The sequence below is a fragment of the Callorhinchus milii genome, unplaced genomic scaffold (genome assembly GCF_018977255.1).
Source record: "Callorhinchus milii isolate IMCB2004 unplaced genomic scaffold, IMCB_Cmil_1.0 Scaffold11, whole genome shotgun sequence".
Lineage (NCBI taxonomy): Eukaryota > Metazoa > Chordata > Chondrichthyes > Chimaeriformes > Callorhinchidae > Callorhinchus > Callorhinchus milii.
The window spans coordinates 13,107,559-13,126,372 of NW_024704752.1; the positions used below are offsets into that span (position 1 = coordinate 13,107,559).

General features: G+C 42.1%; 2 protein-coding genes across 7 annotated transcripts; both read left to right on the forward strand.

Annotated features, from left to right (window-relative positions):
• The first annotated feature begins 331 nt into the window (after nt 1–331).
• Nucleotides 332–7,224, forward strand: ing5a (inhibitor of growth family, member 5a). Of its 2 annotated transcripts, none has more exons than XM_007886865.2 (8): nt 332–399; nt 2,518–2,589; nt 3,075–3,241; nt 3,787–3,898; nt 4,381–4,474; nt 5,240–5,375; nt 6,202–6,263; nt 6,678–7,224. In XM_007886865.2, the coding sequence occupies exons 1-8, from the start codon at nt 363–365 to the stop codon at nt 6,715–6,717; spliced, it is 720 nt and encodes a 239-aa protein (XP_007885056.1). In that variant the 5' UTR covers nt 332–362; the 3' UTR covers nt 6,718–7,224. The 2 variants fall into 2 exon arrangements, with proteins under 2 accessions (XP_007885056.1, XP_042194946.1); XM_042339012.1 differs by having other exon boundaries at nt 4,384–4,474.
• Nucleotides 7,225–9,954: 2,730 nt separating this feature from the next.
• Nucleotides 9,955–18,128, forward strand: d2hgdh (D-2-hydroxyglutarate dehydrogenase). Of its 5 annotated transcripts, XM_007886972.2 has the most exons (12): nt 9,955–9,991; nt 11,020–11,109; nt 11,400–11,472; nt 12,331–12,738; nt 13,496–13,553; nt 13,809–13,948; nt 14,310–14,503; nt 14,833–15,049; nt 15,561–15,704; nt 16,380–16,522; nt 16,737–16,902; nt 17,564–18,128. In XM_007886972.2, exons 3-12 carry the CDS (start codon nt 11,421–11,423, stop codon nt 17,854–17,856), a joined length of 1,815 nt encoding a protein of 604 aa, XP_007885163.2. In that variant the 5' UTR covers nt 9,955–9,991; nt 11,020–11,109; nt 11,400–11,420; the 3' UTR covers nt 17,857–18,128. The 5 variants fall into 5 exon arrangements, with proteins under 5 accessions (XP_007885163.2, XP_007885115.2, XP_007885179.2 ...); XM_007886924.2 differs by lacking the exon at nt 11,020–11,109 and having other exon boundaries at nt 9,963–9,991; XM_007886988.2 differs by lacking the exon at nt 11,020–11,109 and having other exon boundaries at nt 9,963–9,991; nt 14,833–15,001.
• Nucleotides 18,129–18,814: the final 686 nt, after the last annotated feature.

Consider the following 18,814-nt stretch of genomic DNA (forward strand, 5'->3'; position numbering starts at 1 on the left):
GTCCCGAGTGCCCCTTCAGATGGATATTAAAAGTCACTTAAAAAAAAAAGATTGGTCTCCACATATAGGGCCCAACATTTGAAGGAAGATTAGAACCTGGGTGGTGGGTAGCAAAACCAACCCCCTCCTAACATTTCTTCCGTCGGTCGTGACGGAACGCAAGTGCCGCTTGGCAGCCCCACTGACCCGAAGCTTGTGTCCGGCGTTACCTACCCCCTCAAGGCGAAGCGAAGCCCTCGCGGGATGGTCTCGTTGTACCGTTGCCGGTCGATGAGGCCGCCGAGGATTTGAATTTGGCGCGTCTTCCAACCGCTCCGCTCCGCGCATGCTCAGTGGCGCGGCGGGGGCTTCAGGATGACAAGATGGCGACCGCGATGTACCTGGAGCACTACCTGGACAGTGAGTGCGCTGCGCGCGCTGCCCGGTCGGCCCGGCCCGGCTCGGCGGGTCCGACAGCTCCCGCCCGCGCGGGGCATAACCAACTCGCTCTCTCCGTTCAGTTTGACTGTCTCTCTTTCTCTCTCTCTCTGGACTTGGGAGCTGCAATTTAATTCCCTCCCCCCCCGCTCGCTCGCTCCGTGAACCGCGCGTTAACTCGTCGGAAACGCGTCAATCGCCAGTTGAGTGGTGTCACGGCGCTGTGTGTGTTGTGTATGTCCGGGGTTGGGGGAGAGGGGGGGGGGTTAGCGGGTGAACGCGGAGGAGTGGGGGGGGAGATCCGGTCAGCGTGTGTCGGCTCAGACCCCCTCTGAGTTACTTCAGGAAGAAACCGAGCGCGTCCCTCCTCCCCCTCTCCCTCTCCCCTCCTCCTCGGAAGTTCACGAGTTGTTTTTTTTCTCTCTCTCTGGAAGGTTCGAGGTTTCCGGCCGCCGCGCGGGGTGGGGGGGGGGGGGGGGCGCTGGTTGCGCACGCGCATGCGCGAGCGGCCGTCGCCGCCGTGCGGCGCGTCAGAAAAAAAACGTCGGTCCCCGCGGAGAGTGCGAAGACCCGGAGCCACACACACACACACACACACACAGGTCCCCCGACGCGGATTGGGATCGGTGTTGTTTTTTTTATAATAATGATAATAATATATTAAAAAAATTAACAGTGAATCCCCAATGGGTTTCGACCCCTTGCGAAGGCACAGTGACGTAACGATGCGGTTGGCGCGGCCGCTTTCGCCGATTGGGTTCAGGCGGAGATTCGGGCAGAGCCGCGGTCCCAATTGAAATCGTCGACGACGACGACGACGACAACTTGGATTTATAACAATAATAATCCTTGCATTTGATATAGCGTTTTTCACGTCGTGGAGGACGTCCCAAAGCGCTTCACAGAACACACTGTAAAGTGAATTGACTGTATATTTGTGGGCGAACGCGGCAGCCAATGGCGCACAGCAATGTCCCACAAACAGTCGTGGATTGAAAATGACCAATTTATTATTGTTTTTGGTTTTGGAGGGATTATTATTAGGCGTGTGGAGTAAGGAAACTTGCCCAAGGTTTCGCCCTCTGCCTGGAATTGAACTCGGGTCTCTCAGTTGCAAAGCGAGTGCTCTAACCACTGAGCTGCAGGACTCCACGAATATATAGCGCCCTCCGCGCCGGACGGCGTCTCAGAGCGCTTTGAATGAAACGCATACGGACGTATAAAAAAAAAGCGTTTGAGCGCTTTGGGACGTCCAGAAGACGTGAAAAGCGCTTTATCAAATGCAAGAATTAATAAAATGACGTGGGGGAACTAACGAGGCAGAGAGCGGGGGAGGCGCGGGAGTGGAAATACAGTGATAAATTTGGCAGAGCAGGTGAACGGCGATCTGGTGGTTTACAGGCAGAGAGGCACTAAATAGGAATCTGACAGATGCGTGTTTGTGTGTGTATGTGTGGGTGTGTATGTGTGTGTGTGGTGGGGTGGGGGAGGGAGGAATGCTTTAGTCTGAAAGGGTGAATTGCAACAGGTATGTGAGTGTGCTGCAGTGCGATCCAAGGACATTTAAACAGCGAGGGAATATACCAGATTCTGTTCATGGCACTCCTTTATCATCAGCAGTAACTGTTTCATGCTAATTTCATGTTGCCTTTGATAGTGTGTCGCTCTCTCCACCCCCCTCCCCCCAAAAAAAAATCTTCTTGGTTTTCAATCCATGTTAATCTTGTTGTTTAAATGTTACTCCCAACATTTCCGCAATAATGATAAAGGCACATGTAATCAGCACACGAGAGCTGCAAAGTGGGAGATTTATTTCAAAATGTGGCCAAGTGTAACTCAAGTGAGTGAGATTCCATATGTCAAATCAGCATTTCCATTGAAAATAACAGATCTTTGAATATGAAATACCGTGTCTCACCTTTCATGTTAGGAAGATGTGAAAAGTGTAGTGAATGTATTTCGTAGGTGAACTTGGCAACCAATTTGGGCACAGCAGCATCCACCAAACAGCCGTTGTTGGTTGTTTTTTCTGGGGATTGTTGGCCAGGACAAAATAGGGAAAAAATGAAATATTAAGCCACTTCTACGCTACTTTGACAGGTATTGAAAACCTTCCTTGTGAGCTCCAACGGATTTTCCATCTGATGCGAGACTTGGACCAAAGAACTGAAGGTGTGTACAGCAGAAATAAGTCCTTAGTATTGCAGAACAGAAATATGTGGCAAACCCTTGAATTTGATAGTTATATGGCCGGTAACCTAGTGTGTTAATGAAAGCATGACGTGTCAGGTGGTTAAAAATTGAGATTAACCCTGTAATTTCCCATGCATTGAGGTTAGCAATTTGGGGAAATCTTGTTAAAAAGTATGTTCTAACTTAGTGTTCTGATTCCTTTGTAATGTATCACACGGTCCCGGCTTTCTGTGGACAAGTTTCCCCCCTTTTTTTGTGCTTATAGAGAATGCCTAATGTTGGTACAATTTGATGGTACCAACAATCTTCAGTATCTCATGCAAATAGTCATTCTTTATTTGAGCCTAGATAGTGTGTGGTAACAGATTATTTGACCGTTCGGGATAGGGTACGAGGAAGTATTCATAATGAGCCGTATCTGCTGATTGTGAGTCTTGTTTGAATACCTTATTCACTGTTTGCAGATAAAAAGGTGGAGATTGACAAATTAGCATCCGAATACGTCTCAAATGTGAAGGACCTGTCTCCAGAACAGCGGGTGGAGCATCTGAAGAAGATTCAGGGTGCTTACAATAAATGCAAAGAATACAGTGATGACAAAGTGCAGCTCGCTATGCAGACGTATGAAATGGTGGGCCATCTGTTTGCTTGTCCCTCACAAAGAGGTTTAGTCCAAATATATGTAACATTAAATATATGGACTTAATGGTTCATTTGAATTTACCTTGGAAATTATTCTCAAGAAACACTTACAATTTCTATTATTAAACATATTACTTCAGCTTGATTATTTTTATTCCTTAAGAAGGAGATAAAGGTTTCATAATAACATAGCTTGAGAACTATGTTGTTATCTTAGAAATTGCTGAAACACTATGAGTGTTGAGAGTGCAACAGTTTTCAGTGGAGTGAGACTGTTGACTTAATATTGGTGTGAAAATTGCTGTGCTTTCAGGTATCTTTTAATTAATGTTTCAATTGAACTGTACATACTCTAGATGCTTCTACATCTTCAGTTTAATTGAGACATTCCTGAAAGATATGTTTCATGCCAAATTCTTTGGACCACCTAATGTATTTCTTTGGATCTTATCACAGTGATGTAGAGCTGAAGGTTTAATAAGCACCTTTAATTTAGTGTCAAATTGTCTCATTGATGGGTTATGTGCGTGGCAGGTGGATAAGCATATCAGGCGACTGGATGCTGACTTAGCAAGGTTTGAAGCTGATCTGAAGGAAAAACTGGAATCCAGTGACTATGACAGCTCAGGAGGGAGGGGCAATAAGAGTAAGTAATTACTATTTGGTCTATTTTTCAACATTTTGCTCCTGAATATCTCCGTGTCTCCCAGTTGAGATTTAAATTTGTCTGAATCTGCTCATCCCAGCTTCATTCCAATTAATACATCAACCCCAGTGGTATTGTTGGAACTGTATTGGAAGTCAAAATCTGGTTGACTGCATCAGTGTGCTGAACACTATGAGTGTTGAGAGTGAAAGCAGTTTTCAGTGAAGTGAGACTGTTGACTTAATATTGGTGTCAAATATGCAATCCACTGAATTCTGTTTTGTAGAAAGTCTTTGAAGCAGGATTTCCTTTTTAGACCCTCATCTAAATTTGTTTGAATGTGGAATGTTTTACCATAAATGGCTTAATTCATAACGATATTTAAAAGGGATTTGTATAAAATATGAAGAAATGAATGAAAGAGGTCAAGTCATGTGTATTCTGTAACCACGCCAAAATCACTCATTTGTTTTACCTTTGAGAAGCCAGAAACCAAAAAGACAAGAGGGGGTCACGAGGTCGTGGAAGGAAAGGATCAGATGATGACACGCCAAAGAAGAAGAAGCAGAAAGCTGGGTAAGAAAGACATTTAACTTCTCAAAGTCAGTTCCAAGGATAAGAACAATACGGCAAAATGTTATGCTTTGTAAAAATGATGGGCTTAGAGCATCTGAAACAAGGGAATATCATACCACGAAAGACAGCTGTTCTAAGTAAAGTTTGCCTTGTGGAGTTCTGCTTGATTTACATTTGGGCCATTGAAAATTATGTCAGATTATACAACATCCTATGAGATGAGTTTTCTTCCATTTCACCCATTGTAAAGATTGAGAGGAAAGTATTTTATATTGAAATTACTTTCTTTTCCTACATTCTTACTTTTAAGCTTTATCCTTGTATGTGTTTTGGGAGAAGCGGAGAGTGGAGTTGACTGTGAGCTGCAAGGTAATTGTGTTTATTTTTAGTAACACTATGCAGTACTTTTCTTAAGCTTGTTGATACAAATTGTGCTTGCATATAAGGGCATATACATTTTACTTCCAGAATAATATAAATTAGCATAATATGAATTTTTTACTCGTATAGAGGCAGTGCCTAGAAAAGCAATGAAAAAGATCCCCAGTGATCCCCACTGACTTCATTGCACTTACGTCATAATCACTTCTTATTAGCAAAAGTTGGAGAATGGTACCATCACTGTGGGAATGTGAATTTCCTCAATAATGGAATAGGCTGTGGGGTTTGAGTTTCGCTTATGCAGATGGACAGTTGTATTTCTAAATTCAGGCTTACTTTCTTTAATGTGATTTTTGTATGATTTTGTTTCTTTTCTTTCTTTAGGTCTGATTATTCTGATTCTGTATTGAAAATGCATCCGTCCGATGTCTTGGACATGCCAGTTGACCCCAATGAACCCACCTACTGTCTGTGTCACCAAGTTTCATATGGGGAAATGATTGGCTGTGACAACCCTGATGTAAGTTCCTGGTAGTTTGGGCAATCTGAATTAAATGAAATGTTTCCACAGTTTGAGTTTATTTTCTTTTACCATTTTACAGAGCTTGGTAGAGTAGATTGAAGCTCTGTACATTCTAGTAGAAGTTTAAATGGAGAGGTATTCATCACTTTGCTGGCATTATTATAGTATGAGAAATCTAATACTTCTTAGTACCCTAATTAGTACCCTAAGGGGTGACCTGATAGAGGTCTTTAAAATGATGAAAGGTTTTGATGGGGTAGACATAGGGAAGATGTTTCCTCTTGTGGGGGAGATCAAAACTAGGGACCATCAATATAAAATGGTCACAAATAGATCAAATAGGGAAGTTAGAAGAAATCTCTTCACACAGAGAGTGGTGGGAATGTGGAACATGCTACCACAAGGAGTTGTTGAGGTAAATAGAATAGATATCTTTAAGGGAAAGCTAGATAGATACATGAGGGAGAAAGGAATAGAAGGTTATGCTTGAAAGCTTAGTTGAGAAAGAGCAGGAGGAGGCTCATGTGGAGCATAAACACCGGCGTAGACCAGTTGGGCCGAATGGCCTTTTTCTGTCTGTATATTCTAATGCATTCTTAGTACACCTCTTTGAGACTCACAAAAGAAGAATGAAATTGGGTGAGGTGCCGTAGGGCAAGCAGAAATCAGGAAACCCTGGTGTACCTGAGTCAAAACACTTACCAGGAGAAAGAAGGGAAGAAACTTGGAGATAAATTGACGGGAAAAGGATAATCATTGCCTTATTGTTATATTAGTTAATTAATCTGCTGCTTTCTTTTCCTTTCTGGTTGTTTACCGACAGTGCCCAATTGAATGGTTTCATTTTGCTTGTGTGGATCTTGCAACAAAACCAAAAGGAAAATGGTAAGTATTAATGGCTATGGTAGGGGCACACTGTAGACTGGTTTGTACATCCATAAATTGGAACATTCAGGGATGTAAATACTTTTTAGTTTCAAGCACAGAAATTAGGTAGGAACTTGTGGATTTATTTTTGTTTACAAGAGACCCTGCTGGTGACAGACCCTGTTGGTGTGGACCGGCTTGAAATGTTACGGTTGACTTGATTCTGATATCACCTTGCAGCCAGATCAACTCCAAAGAGCTGTTTACCTCCTCAATCACCTATCAAGGAAGATAGTCACTAGTTGGACAGTTTTCACTTATGGGACCTGTATTCAATGCAACATTATCAGAGGGAACGATGGTGGAGGAAAGAATGTAATACTATATATGGCATTGCTTGTTTATTTATTTTTCACTTTTGTTTGTACATAGGTTTTGCCCGCGGTGTATCCAGGAAAGGAAAAAGAAGTGAAGCAAACTTTTATTTTTTTCTTACACAATATATTTTATAGTATTTTGTCTCTGTCTTGTTGCAATTTTATTCAGCCTTTCACAATTTGTGTCTCTTTTTTCTCCTTTAACATCCTGTTTGAATGGTGATCATTTAAGGTCTATGACAGTTTACTTGCAGATAACAGGCCAGTGATGGACATTGATGGCTTCAGCCATTAACTAGAATGGAACGCAACGATCCACCTGAGATTTTTAAACCAGGAGTTAAAACTTATTCTGTCTCCAATTTAGCAGGAAATGGGAATGTCTTTAAATGGGGGATTGTCGTGATATGGAAAATGTACACGGTTTCTGCTGAAATTTTAGATTTGGAGGTTGTTGTGGAAAAGTTGAAGCCTTTTGGAAGTAACCATATAAAAACTACAGCAATAATCATCTGTTTTAAGAACTGGTTGATTTCAAACTCGTGGTCACTAAGCCATGGAGATAATAATAATCCTTGCATTTGATATAGAGCCTTACCACGACTTCGAGACGTCTCAATGGGCTTCACAGAATATACTGTATAGTGAATTGATTGCATATTTTGTGGGTGAAACTGACATATATACTGAGATATCAGTATAGTGGAGGTGTGCTAAAATTTAATTTTCTATTGCCAAAAGGACAATATATGGAACTCATTGGCTATTAAAGATGCTGTTTACTGTCGCAAACACTGCCGTCCAAAGTCCTAGCAGCAGATTTCTGTCCCAATTGTAGTTATATAGCGAATGAGTTGGCAGAAATTTGATGTTGTCAGAAACTAAACTGCTTTAGGGGCAAGAAATTGCAGCCTTTCTGAAGTTGCTATTAACAATAATTTTACCATATTTAAATTGAGGTACACTGTATTGTCATATGCAAATTATAGTTTTTTTTCAAAACTACTTGTATTTGATTGTGATAGTGAGGAAATGTTAAAACTTGGACAAAAAACTATGTTTTAAGAAAAAATGTCTATTTGTGTTATTGTGCAATATTTTGACTTATTGATACATTGATATACTTTTATATAGAATTTCCTATAAAATTAAATGTGCTGCAGAGCTGCAGACTCTGGAAATTATCCCACTGAAGTTAAACATTTAAACGCATGGGGCCTACATGCTATGAATGTGAGATTATTTTAAACCACTACTTGTTGGTGTGTACTCTTTATTACCATCTGTGTCTTTGAGAAAGGTCAGCCTTTTCAGTGCTGCAGCAGGATTTCAAGCCAAAATGTGTATAGATATTTTTTTCTTGAAGAATAATGTGAAGAATAAATTCTACCGTGACAAATAAAACCAAGAACTCAAAGTGACTGGAATGACAGTACAGTGACCAGAGCTTCAAGGGTCTAAAAAATGTCTATGTACTTCTCTAGTATTGTGAATTCACAGGAAATTGTTTTTGCAGATGTTACAAAATTTGAAAATGTGTCATTCAATCTATATTCCAGGATGATCCTTCATATGTTCCCTGTTCTCAAAATATGGTCAATAAGTTGCATGGTTAAGTACAGTAGGAGCTTATTTAATGATTACCATTCCCCACTTAAAGAAAGGAAGAATCATTTTTAAAAAGTTAAATCCATCACCCGAGTGAAAATGGGTTACTTGAAGCAGTTGGTTCTTTGAAAGGGTTTTAAAGGCACAAATTCCAAGGGAAAGTTGTAATAGTTTTTTTCATTCTGTGCACTATGTCTGCTCTGCCACAGTCCACCTTGAATAACAAGGAATTGATGATCAAGAACAACACAAACCAAGGTTACGTGCATACCGTACATTTTGGGGATTGGGAACCTTGAAAAATCTTTTAAACTGGAGAGATCGGTCACTGATCCTTTAGTAATAAATAGGTAACACTGCAAAACTAATTTCTGCCATGAATAGTTTATGGGGAAGTCACTTCCTTCTATATCTTTGGACAACTTGGATGTTCCCTTTGTAAATCTGAAAAAATATTGTACATTTTTTCTAAAAAAAATTATAGTAATGTATATCTGTATTTTTGGATGATGTAATAGTAATAGTTATATTGTCAAAATAAAGTATTTTTTGGACAGTATTGCCTTCTGAATAAATGTAATTGTTATTTCCCAGAACTGCAATGGCAAAATCCTCTGCTGAGGGGGATTCCTGTTGAGTGTTGTATCATTCCAACAAGGGACTACATTTTCATTTGATAACTCTCTACTCATATTCCATAGGAGATAAGATTCTCTAACTGTCCGGAGTAGCAATGATAGCCGGCTTGCTTGTCGGATGGCGTTTCTGCATGTGTCGCCCTTTCCCTATGAATAGTTTATGGAGAAGTCGCTTATCAGTGAGGCATCATCCGGTAGTCATTTGTAAAGCAACAGATCACACCGACTAAAAACAAAATGCTGCAGATGCTGGAAATCTGAAACAAAAACAAATCGCTGGGAACGCTCTGCAGGTCAGGTAGCATCTATGGAGAAAGGAAAATGGGTCAACATTTCGGGTCCATGACCCTGTTCCCAGAGATCACGCCAACGTTTGGTTGAGTGCCATTAAAAGGTAACACTACCAGTGGGTAAACGTACACGATTTTCACTTCATTACAAGAAAAGCAAAAGGAATTTTGCCATCCCGGTTAAAAAAAATATATAACCGCCTTAAGAAAGATCCAGTGTTTAAAATTCTGTTAGGAGCTCACTGTTAAGAGCACGAATCCTCCGAAGCACAGAATAGCAGTTTGCGCTATTTCCCCACGGGTTTATATATCAGCCGTATCAATCGAGGGGCCGGGGGGGTGAAGCAAATAATAATGATAATCCTTGCATTTGATACGGCGCCTTATCACGTCTTCCAGACGTCCCAAAGCCCTTCGCGGAGCACCCGGTGCGGTGAATCGACCGCGTGTCGTGAGCGAACCGCGGCGGCCGATCGCGATGGGATTTTTTTTCTTCTTCTGAAGGGAAGCGGCGGTTAATTATTTACGTTTTGTGTTTATTTTTCGGGGGAGGGGGGGGGGGGTGAAAAAATTTGGAATGCCACATTCAAAGATATAAAATGGGTGTAGCTTTTGCATTATTATTTTTTTTTGGTGGGGTGTGTGTGTGTGTGGGGGGGGGAAGCAAGAGATCGAACCGTATATTATTGTTGAGCTGATGAATAACTCCACAGTTTTGGAGGAGGACCTTAAATTGCTGATGATGTGAAGCTCCGCCTGAGCACTGCCTGAGGCTGAGTCGCTTCCCACTAAGCCACTCGGCTGCGGAAGCGTTGCCTGGATCAGGCTTGAGAGTAAGTCCAGCAGCAGCAGCACTTGTGTCCCAGGCTCAGGGAGGGAGGGAGGGAGGGAGAGGCCTCTGCCAACTGCTGAGTGTGCCCTGGGCTACAAGGACACTGCACCCACTCACTCACTGCTCCCACTCACTCACTGCACCCACTCACTCACTCACTGCAGCCACTCACTCACTCACTCACTGCACCCACTCACTGCACCCACTCACTCACTGCAGCCACTCACTCACTCACTCACTCACTCACTCACTGCAGCCACTCACTCACTCACTCACTGCAGCCACTCACTCACTCACTCACTCACTGCACTCACTCACTCACTGCACCCACTCACTCACTCACTCAGTCACTGCAGCCACTCACTCACTCACTGCACTCACTCACTGCAGCCACACACTCACTGCACCCACTCACTCACTGCACTCACTCACTCACTGCAGCCACTCACTCACTCACTCACTGCAGCCACTCACTCACTCACTCACTGCAGCCACTCACTCACTCACTCACTGCAGCCACTCACTCACTCACTCACTGCAGCCACTCACTCACTGCACTCACTCACTCACTCACTGTACTCACCCACTCACTCACTGCAGCCACTCACTCACTGCACTCACTCACTCACTCACTGCACCCACTCACTCACTGCACTCACTGCAGCCACTCACTCACTGCACTCACTCACTCACTCACTGCACTCACTCACTCACTGCACCCACTCACTCACTGCAGCCACTCACTCACTGCACTCACTGCACTCACTGTACTCACTCACTCACTGCACCCACCCACTCACTCACTGTACTCACTCACTCACTGCAGCCACTCACTCACTGCAGTCACTCACTGCACCCACTCACTCACTGCAGCCACTCACTCACTCACTCACTGCACCCACTCACTCACACAGACAGACACAGACAGACAGACAGACAGACAGACCGACAGACCTTGAAGGGATACAACAATGTAGCGGCCCTTTGCTACAGTATTCACCAGTCGGTGGTAACTCACCTTTCTTTTAGTGATTTAATCCTCTGTACGATGGTGAGATCGTAAGAAAAAGAAACAAAACAGAAACAAAGAAAAAACACCCCCTCAAAAGAAAGAGATAGGTTTGTGCACACAAGCGATTGCAAACCTTGGGGGGGAGTGGGGGGGTTATTAAGGTACATGCACGTTTGCTGACCCACCCACCGCACAGGGGGTGAATGAGGTGAGTTTCTGGGTTACTGTTGCTGCTGAGAGCTGATCAGTTGTGAGTGGTATTGTGGTGGTGGTGTTGTTGTTGTTTGCAGAGTCGTGAGAGAAAGTACAAGTAGGAAACGTGTGTGCACTTTTAATCACCAGCTCTGCTGTTTATGTAGAAGGGAATGTCATTTTTGCCTCTTTATACTACTTGCAGGTACAGTGCAGAAGGACATTTATGCCAATCAATCCATACAGAACAAGACGTGAATTGGGAGTGCTCCTGTATGGTACTGTATAGGAGGCTTCACTATACATTTGACTCAACTGCTGTCTGACCTTTAAGTGATTTCTGCTGAAAATGCAAAAAAAAAACAGAGAAAAAAATTCTCTTCCCTCAACACTGACCTTCTTCACCTTCTCGAACACCATTAATAATACTCAGTGTCTTTTATGAGCTTTATTTAAATATAAAATTAGGAACTTCAGTGCTTTTACCAATGGCATATTTGTCCCCAGTCTATGCTGAGTTAGCTGGTCAGTAGTACAGTCTCAATGCTTCTGGGCTTGCTCTTACCTGGTGTTGCTTGTGTACCTGTATGGGTGTCGTATTAAGACAAAATCAGATTTGCTGTGACGTTCCCAGCATTAAATATATGTGTGGTTAATTGTGACATAGGTTCAAGCCTGGCGAAGTACAGGGCGAAACCCTGGGCAAGTTTCCTTACTCCACACCCTAATAATAATCCTTCCAAAAAACAAAACAATAATAAATTGGTCATTTTCAATCCACGACTGTTTGTGGGACGCTGCTGTGCGCAATTGGCTGCCACGTTTCGCCCACAAATATACAGTCAATTCACTTTACAGTGTGTTCTGTGAAGCGCTTTGGGACGTCCTCCCGACGTGAAAAGCGCTATATTAAATGCAAGGATTATTATTATTATTATTCTGTGAACCGCTTTGAGATGTCTAGAAGACGTGAAAAGCGCTATATCAAATGCACAGATTCTTATTATTATAGCGAGCACCTGGGGAACCGTACTCCAGCCTAAGTCACTCACATTAGGATAAATAGGGAGAAAATTGAATGGAGGAACAAAAGAGAAAACAGGTGTGACTGATGCCCTGTAATTTTTGCATTTCAGGTGCCATGGCTTCTCTCTCTTCGTTCCTGTGCAGAGCAACACAGTGTCACAAAACCTTTGTGAAAAGGTGGCTGCTTGTCCAAGCCAGCGGACAAAATGTAGCGTCTTCAGCAAACTTCTGTCAATCAGCAGCACTCGCTGAGCATAGCCTGCAAACTCTTACCTCTCACTCCGAGTGCAGTTGTCATGTTCAGTGGCAACCCAGGACGAGGCATTTCCATTCATCCTCCCGTCACCTTAGCCGTGAAGTAGAGTTTACCGACGTGCGTTATGGAGTCCGGAGGTTAGCGTTTTCAACAGTAACGAAGGAGGACTTAAAGTTTTTGGAAAGCTTGCTCCCTGACCGTGCGGTGACAGACCCTGACCTGCTGGAAGCGAGCAACGTGGACTGGCTGCGGACTGTGCGAGGTAAAGTGGATCTCCTGTATTTGGTCAAAGTGTAAACTATCACAGAGTAGGCTTTGCTGTGCTTTGCTGTGATTTTTTTCCCCTCTCTTCCCCCTCTCCCTCTTGATGAAATTATGGGACAGAGTAAATGCACCACAGTTATCTTGTTATCATTTATCACCCATGAAAGACGGGTTAATATTTCCTTTGTGACCCGTCATCAGAATTGAAATGTTGGGTGGGGGGGAACCCTGTAGAAACAGAGATTTTCCATTCAGATGAAGGCCAATAGATCTATTATGTTGGTGCCGGTGTGCTATGAAACTTAGAATAATAATAATAATAATCCTTGCATTTGATACAGCGCTTTTCACGTCGGGAGGACGTCCCAAAGCGCTTCACAAAACACACTGTAAAGTGAATTGACTGTATATTTGTGGGCGAACGCGGCAGCCAATTGCGCACAGCAATGTCCCACAAACAGTCGTAGATTGAAAATGACCAATTTATTATTGTTTTTGGTTTTTGGAGGGATTATTATTAGGCTCTGTGTGGAGTAAGGAAACTTGCCCAAGGTTTCGCCCTCTGCCTGGAATTGAATAGAAGGATGAATCTTTTTTAAAAAAAGGCTTCAGGAATAAGTTAAGATATACTGCATTAAAAAGGCATTACTTGCTTTCGGCAGGTTGCGAAATGTGGTTTCTTATTCTGATTGTTATCGATTATCAATTGTTAGGATTGAAAATCTGTTTTAAACTGCCTTTCCATTGTATTGAAGGTCGCAGCCAGTTATTACTGAGACCTCGGAATACAGAAGAAGTCTCTCAGATACTCAGGTATTGTAGGCTCAAAGTTTCTTGGATACGATTTATTTTACATGATATCTCTTGTTACTTGCAGATGAGTGTTGGAAGTGCAGTGAATTTCAGACAGTACTGAGCTGTATGTGCTTTTCTTACTCAGTGTATGATTGATGTTGACCAACACCCTGTGATCGACTCTGATGCATGAGGTTGTCGCTAACTTTCACAGTGGGGTTGGCTTTGCCTGTGTGGAATTTTCTCTGACTCTCTACCTCTTTGATTTTTTAGGTACTGTAATGATCGGAACTTGGCGGTGAATCCTCAGGGTGGGAACACGGGGTTGGTGGGAGGCAGTGTGCCTGTGTTTGATGAGATCATCATATCAACAGCACAGATGAACAGCATCATCGATTTCAACCCAAACTCTGGTGCGGACACGTTTCTTTACTTTGGCTTCTAGATTGTAACGGCAATGATAACTTATGAGCCTCTTAGAATTACTTGCCAGTCATTTCTGAAGAGTTACAAAGCTTCTGTCCTATCATGAGAGATTGACCGTCTAGGTCACTAGCAACAATGATTCCCTCTGTCACAAATATTTACTGGCAGTGAATCTCGTACGTAAACATTTCAACATTAAATGTTACTAACTGGGTAATTGTTGATCAATAACTGCATGTGTTTCTGTATAAACACAAATAACAGTGGGGATCAGTAACCCACTTCTATTACTGAACAATGTGATTGCAGCATGGCTTCCTGAATCATTCTACTCTGTATTTTTTTTAGGAGTCCTTATCTGCCAATCAGGTTGTATTTTGGAAAATTTGAACGGTTACCTCGAGGCACAGGATTTTATTATGCCCCTCGACTTGGGGGCAAAGGGAAGTTGTCACATCGGAGGCAACTTGGCAACCAATGCTGGTGGGCTGCGACTTCTGAGATACGGTTCTCTGCGTGGGACAGTCCTAGGACTGGAAGCGGTAAGAAATTATTCGGATACATTGGAAGTAATAACCAGAGCACAAGTCATCTGTGATCCAATATCCTGCTTTCTAATCAGAAACAATATGATACTTGTGCTTTACTTTCATTGCCTCAAGGTCTGACATGATAATCCTGCACATTCCTGTACGGGAACACATTATATTAGAACTGTATTAGATTATTTTACTGTAACTTTCCATATGTCAGTCATTCACAGCCCATAATGGCTGGAGCTGTTTTGCCCGCTGCTTTGACTTGATCTGTTGCCTGTGATACTGTTAGTTATTTTAGATCCTGGTTTACACTGTTCCCTGGCATCTTGCAGGTCCTTGCAGATGGAACTGTTTTGAATTGTCTGGCACCACTGCGCAAGGACAACACAGGCTATGACCTTAAGCAGCTTTTTATCGGAGCTGAAGGAACACTTGGGATCATCACAGCTGTGTCCATTTTGTGTCCGAGGAAACCACGCTCAGTCAATTTAGCTCTTCTAGGTAAAAAAGGGGGAAATATGAAGGTATTTATCAAAAATTGTTTGAGAGGTGAGAATTTTTCCTTTCCTGAAGACATCCTGCTGGCTATTCCAAGGCTACTGGCAGTGCTAGTCTATGGTTCTGTGCTATATCGTCTGTTATTGAAGGAGCAGAGAGAGTAGGATTTTATCAGTCTCTATTCCCACACAGCGGGTGACTGTTTTTGCCTTGGCTCCATGCCCTTTCCTCTGCATCTGATTCATTTTTGTGTCATTCCTACTGTATATACCGTTTTTATACTCTTATAATTCTTATATATTTTATCTGGTGTACTACAATACACAAAATGAATACTATATCCCCACTACGATGTGTGTTACTGGGTCGCTTGTGGAACACATACATATTATAATAATAATTCTTGCATTTGATCATGTCAACGTCTCAAAGCAGTTCACAGAATTATTTTATAAATTGCATTGGGTGGTGAACATGGCAGCTGATTTATCATGGTAATGTAATATGCCTTATTGTATTTTCTGTATAATATATGCATTGTTTTATCCCTGTTTCTCCTAAGGTTGTGACAGGTTTGACCAGATCCTGAGTATATTTAATCAGTGCAAAGGAATGCTAGGAGAAATTCTCTCTGCCTTTGAGTTCCTGGATCAAAGTTGCAGAGAGGTAGTCCAGGAGCACTTGAAATTGGCAAACCCATTGCAAGGTAAAATGGACACAGATGTAAGACCAGTTTACCAAGGTACCTGCTTTGTATGTCACAAAATTTAGGTTTTAAATCTAAAGCCTGTAGTTTGCATGAGGCAAGGAGACTAAGGCAGTACCACCTTCTCGAGACTGGGAATCCAACCTGGGACTTCCAAGGTCAGTTTGGCTTAGTTTCACTGAATGGTGAACTTACCACTGAGAAATGATGGAACATTGATACTGTATTATGCGTAACAGCCACGAGGTGGAACTAGCATTCTCACTTTTAATGGCCAATATTTTTTTACCCAAACTTTGATCCCTTTCTTCTGTCTCTAAATGCAACATCTCATTCGTAAAAATGTCAATAATTCATTACCTCAGTCTGGGTGTTTCCTCCCACCCCACCAACAAAAAAACTTGAAAAAGTGTTCCTCAACACTTTTTCATAAAATCAGGGCATTTTTTGTGATAAAAGACCTACAACTCAATCAGCTGACAGTGCCTGCAATTCTCTCATGTTGTGGAATTAGTAAATTTCTCACCTCAATATCATTTGCTGGTGAATTGATCATAGATCATCACCTCACCTTTTGTGGCCTCTGACACAGTGTATGTGTATTTTGTGTGAGTGACACTAGGACGAGGCTAAATTGCCATACGATGACTTATTTTCACTTTCAAACTATTCCAGAGAAACCATTTTACATCCTAGTAGAAACGTCAGGCTCCAATGCTAATCATGATCAGGAGAAACTGAACCAATTCCTGGAAGAAGTCATGACTTCTGGATTAGTGGCTGATGGGACTGTCGCTACTGAGGAGCGCAAAATAAAGGTAAAGTGGAGATTATATATTATATTTCCTCCCAACATGTCTCAGTTCTGACAAATAGTAGTGGACCTGAACCGTTGACTCACTTTCCTTTCTCCATAGATGCTGCCTGACCTGCTGAGTGTTTCCAGTGACACCTGTTTTTGTTGGAGATTATATATTGTTTGATAATGGTCATCTCAACATTTCCTAAGGCTGAACATGTGTTTGTTTAAAGGCACTCTGGGGCTTACGAGAAGGCATCACTGAAGCACTGAGCCACGATGGCTATATATACAAGTATGATATCTCATTACCATTGGAGAAAATTTATGACATTGTTGTCGACATGAGAGAAAGACTTGGGGATAAGGCAAAGCGTGTGGTTGGCTACGGTCACATTGGTAAGATTCATCACATCGCTGCCGTGTTTCGCCTGCAAAGTATACAGTCAATCCACTTTACAGTATATTCTGTGAAGCACTTTGAGACATCTCGAAGATGTGATAAGGCGCTATATCAAATGCAAGCATTATTATTATCATCAGTGTATTGCTCCTACTTTAGGTATCAAGATGGTAACTTACCATGTAAAGCACTTGTTTTATCGCTTCTCTACCTTTAATCTTGCTCTTGATGGAATATGTTTCCATGGGCATCGGCAGCTCTTCATTACCTTGCGCAAATGCTCATTATTTATCAATGAGCCCAGCCACTGAGAGCTGACCGGTTATTCGACCATTGATGCACACAGTTCATCCTGATCCTTCCCTCATCTGACATCCCCAGTTTGCAGCCAGAGTCCAAGAAATTAGAAACAAGGATCTGAAACCCTTAAGGTTCCACCCCACAACCCCAACGCACATACACACACACACTTCTTCTCTCCGCCCCACCCCCAATTGAGACACAGTTGCCTCTGTACAGACCATGGATTGAACCTATCACTTTTCTGAACTTTCCAGGCCAGCACTGCACCACATGTTGTGCATTTGACACTGAGAATCTACTTTCAATGTATGAGGGCAGGGGACATTGCCATCACTTTTTATTTCTTCTCCTTAGGTGACGGGAACTTGCATTTGAATATTGTGTCTCCAGCACATGACCACCAGCTCCTGGCTGCCATAGAGCCATATGTGTATGAATGGACGGCTAAATATTCTGGGAGCATCAGTGCCGAACATGGCCTGGGCTTTAAGAAGAAGGATTTCATTTATTACAGTAAATCCAAGGAGGCGGTGCAGATCATGCAGCAAATGAAACTGATGCTGGATCCAAAGGGTATTTTAAACCCATATAAAACACTGCCATCACCCAGCCAGAATTCTGCTAGTTCTACACAAGAACACCACTGAGTAAAACCGGGTTGGGGATGATTTAGCAGAGAGTTTGGCCATTATGAAATTGGTTATTTAAGTTCTGATTGTTGTGCTGTTATAGATTCAGGAAGTTATATTTTTACAACAGTAACTTTGGACTAATGCTTTGTGAATGAATATCTGTTTCAGACAAATATATACCAAGTGCTTAACTTTTATTTGTTTGATATCTGCTTGTTTACTTGATATCTTTACGATAAAAGATTGAAATAAAAAATGATCTTGATTCTTAAAATCAGTATCCAGCAGGAAATTGTCAATCCTGGTGCCGTTTTTAGTTCTTCCTAATTCATCCAGTTTTGCAGATGCTAAGTTGTGATTCTTTCCTGCTTGCTGGTAACTTCTAACTACACCTCTGTTGTGTATGTGCTCACTTTCTGAAAGAGCCATTCCGTTTATTCCGACTCCTCATCCCTTGTATGAACAGAAGATATAAATCCTGATAATTCAACTTCTCATTCACTACTGGACCACTTCTCAGCAACTTTGTGGGTAGATCTGGCTTAAAAAGTGTTAAAAAGTTTACAATCCCACTGCTGAAGTCCAAACCCTCTGAAATTCCACTTTATTTTAGCCAGTAGGAGTTTTGTTTTTAAATTTTAAAATCGTGCAGACTTGTCAAAACTTCCTCCAAATTTGGAAGTACAGTACCAGATGTTTAAATCCTGTTTTGCAGTATTTTCTTTAAAATTTCTTAATTTAATATCCTTATTTCCTAAATATTGATCTATCCCCATTTCAAACATGAAACGTTCTTTACAGCCCAGGGCATTGCATTATATACAGGAGCCTGCCTTCAAACAAGATACAATGAAAGCAGCCGTCGGTTAGAAAGAAATGATTGCGACTCCCCGATTGATTATAATAATAATCCTTGCATTTGATATAGCGCCTTATCACGTCGTTGAGATGTCTCAAAGCGCTTTACAGGATA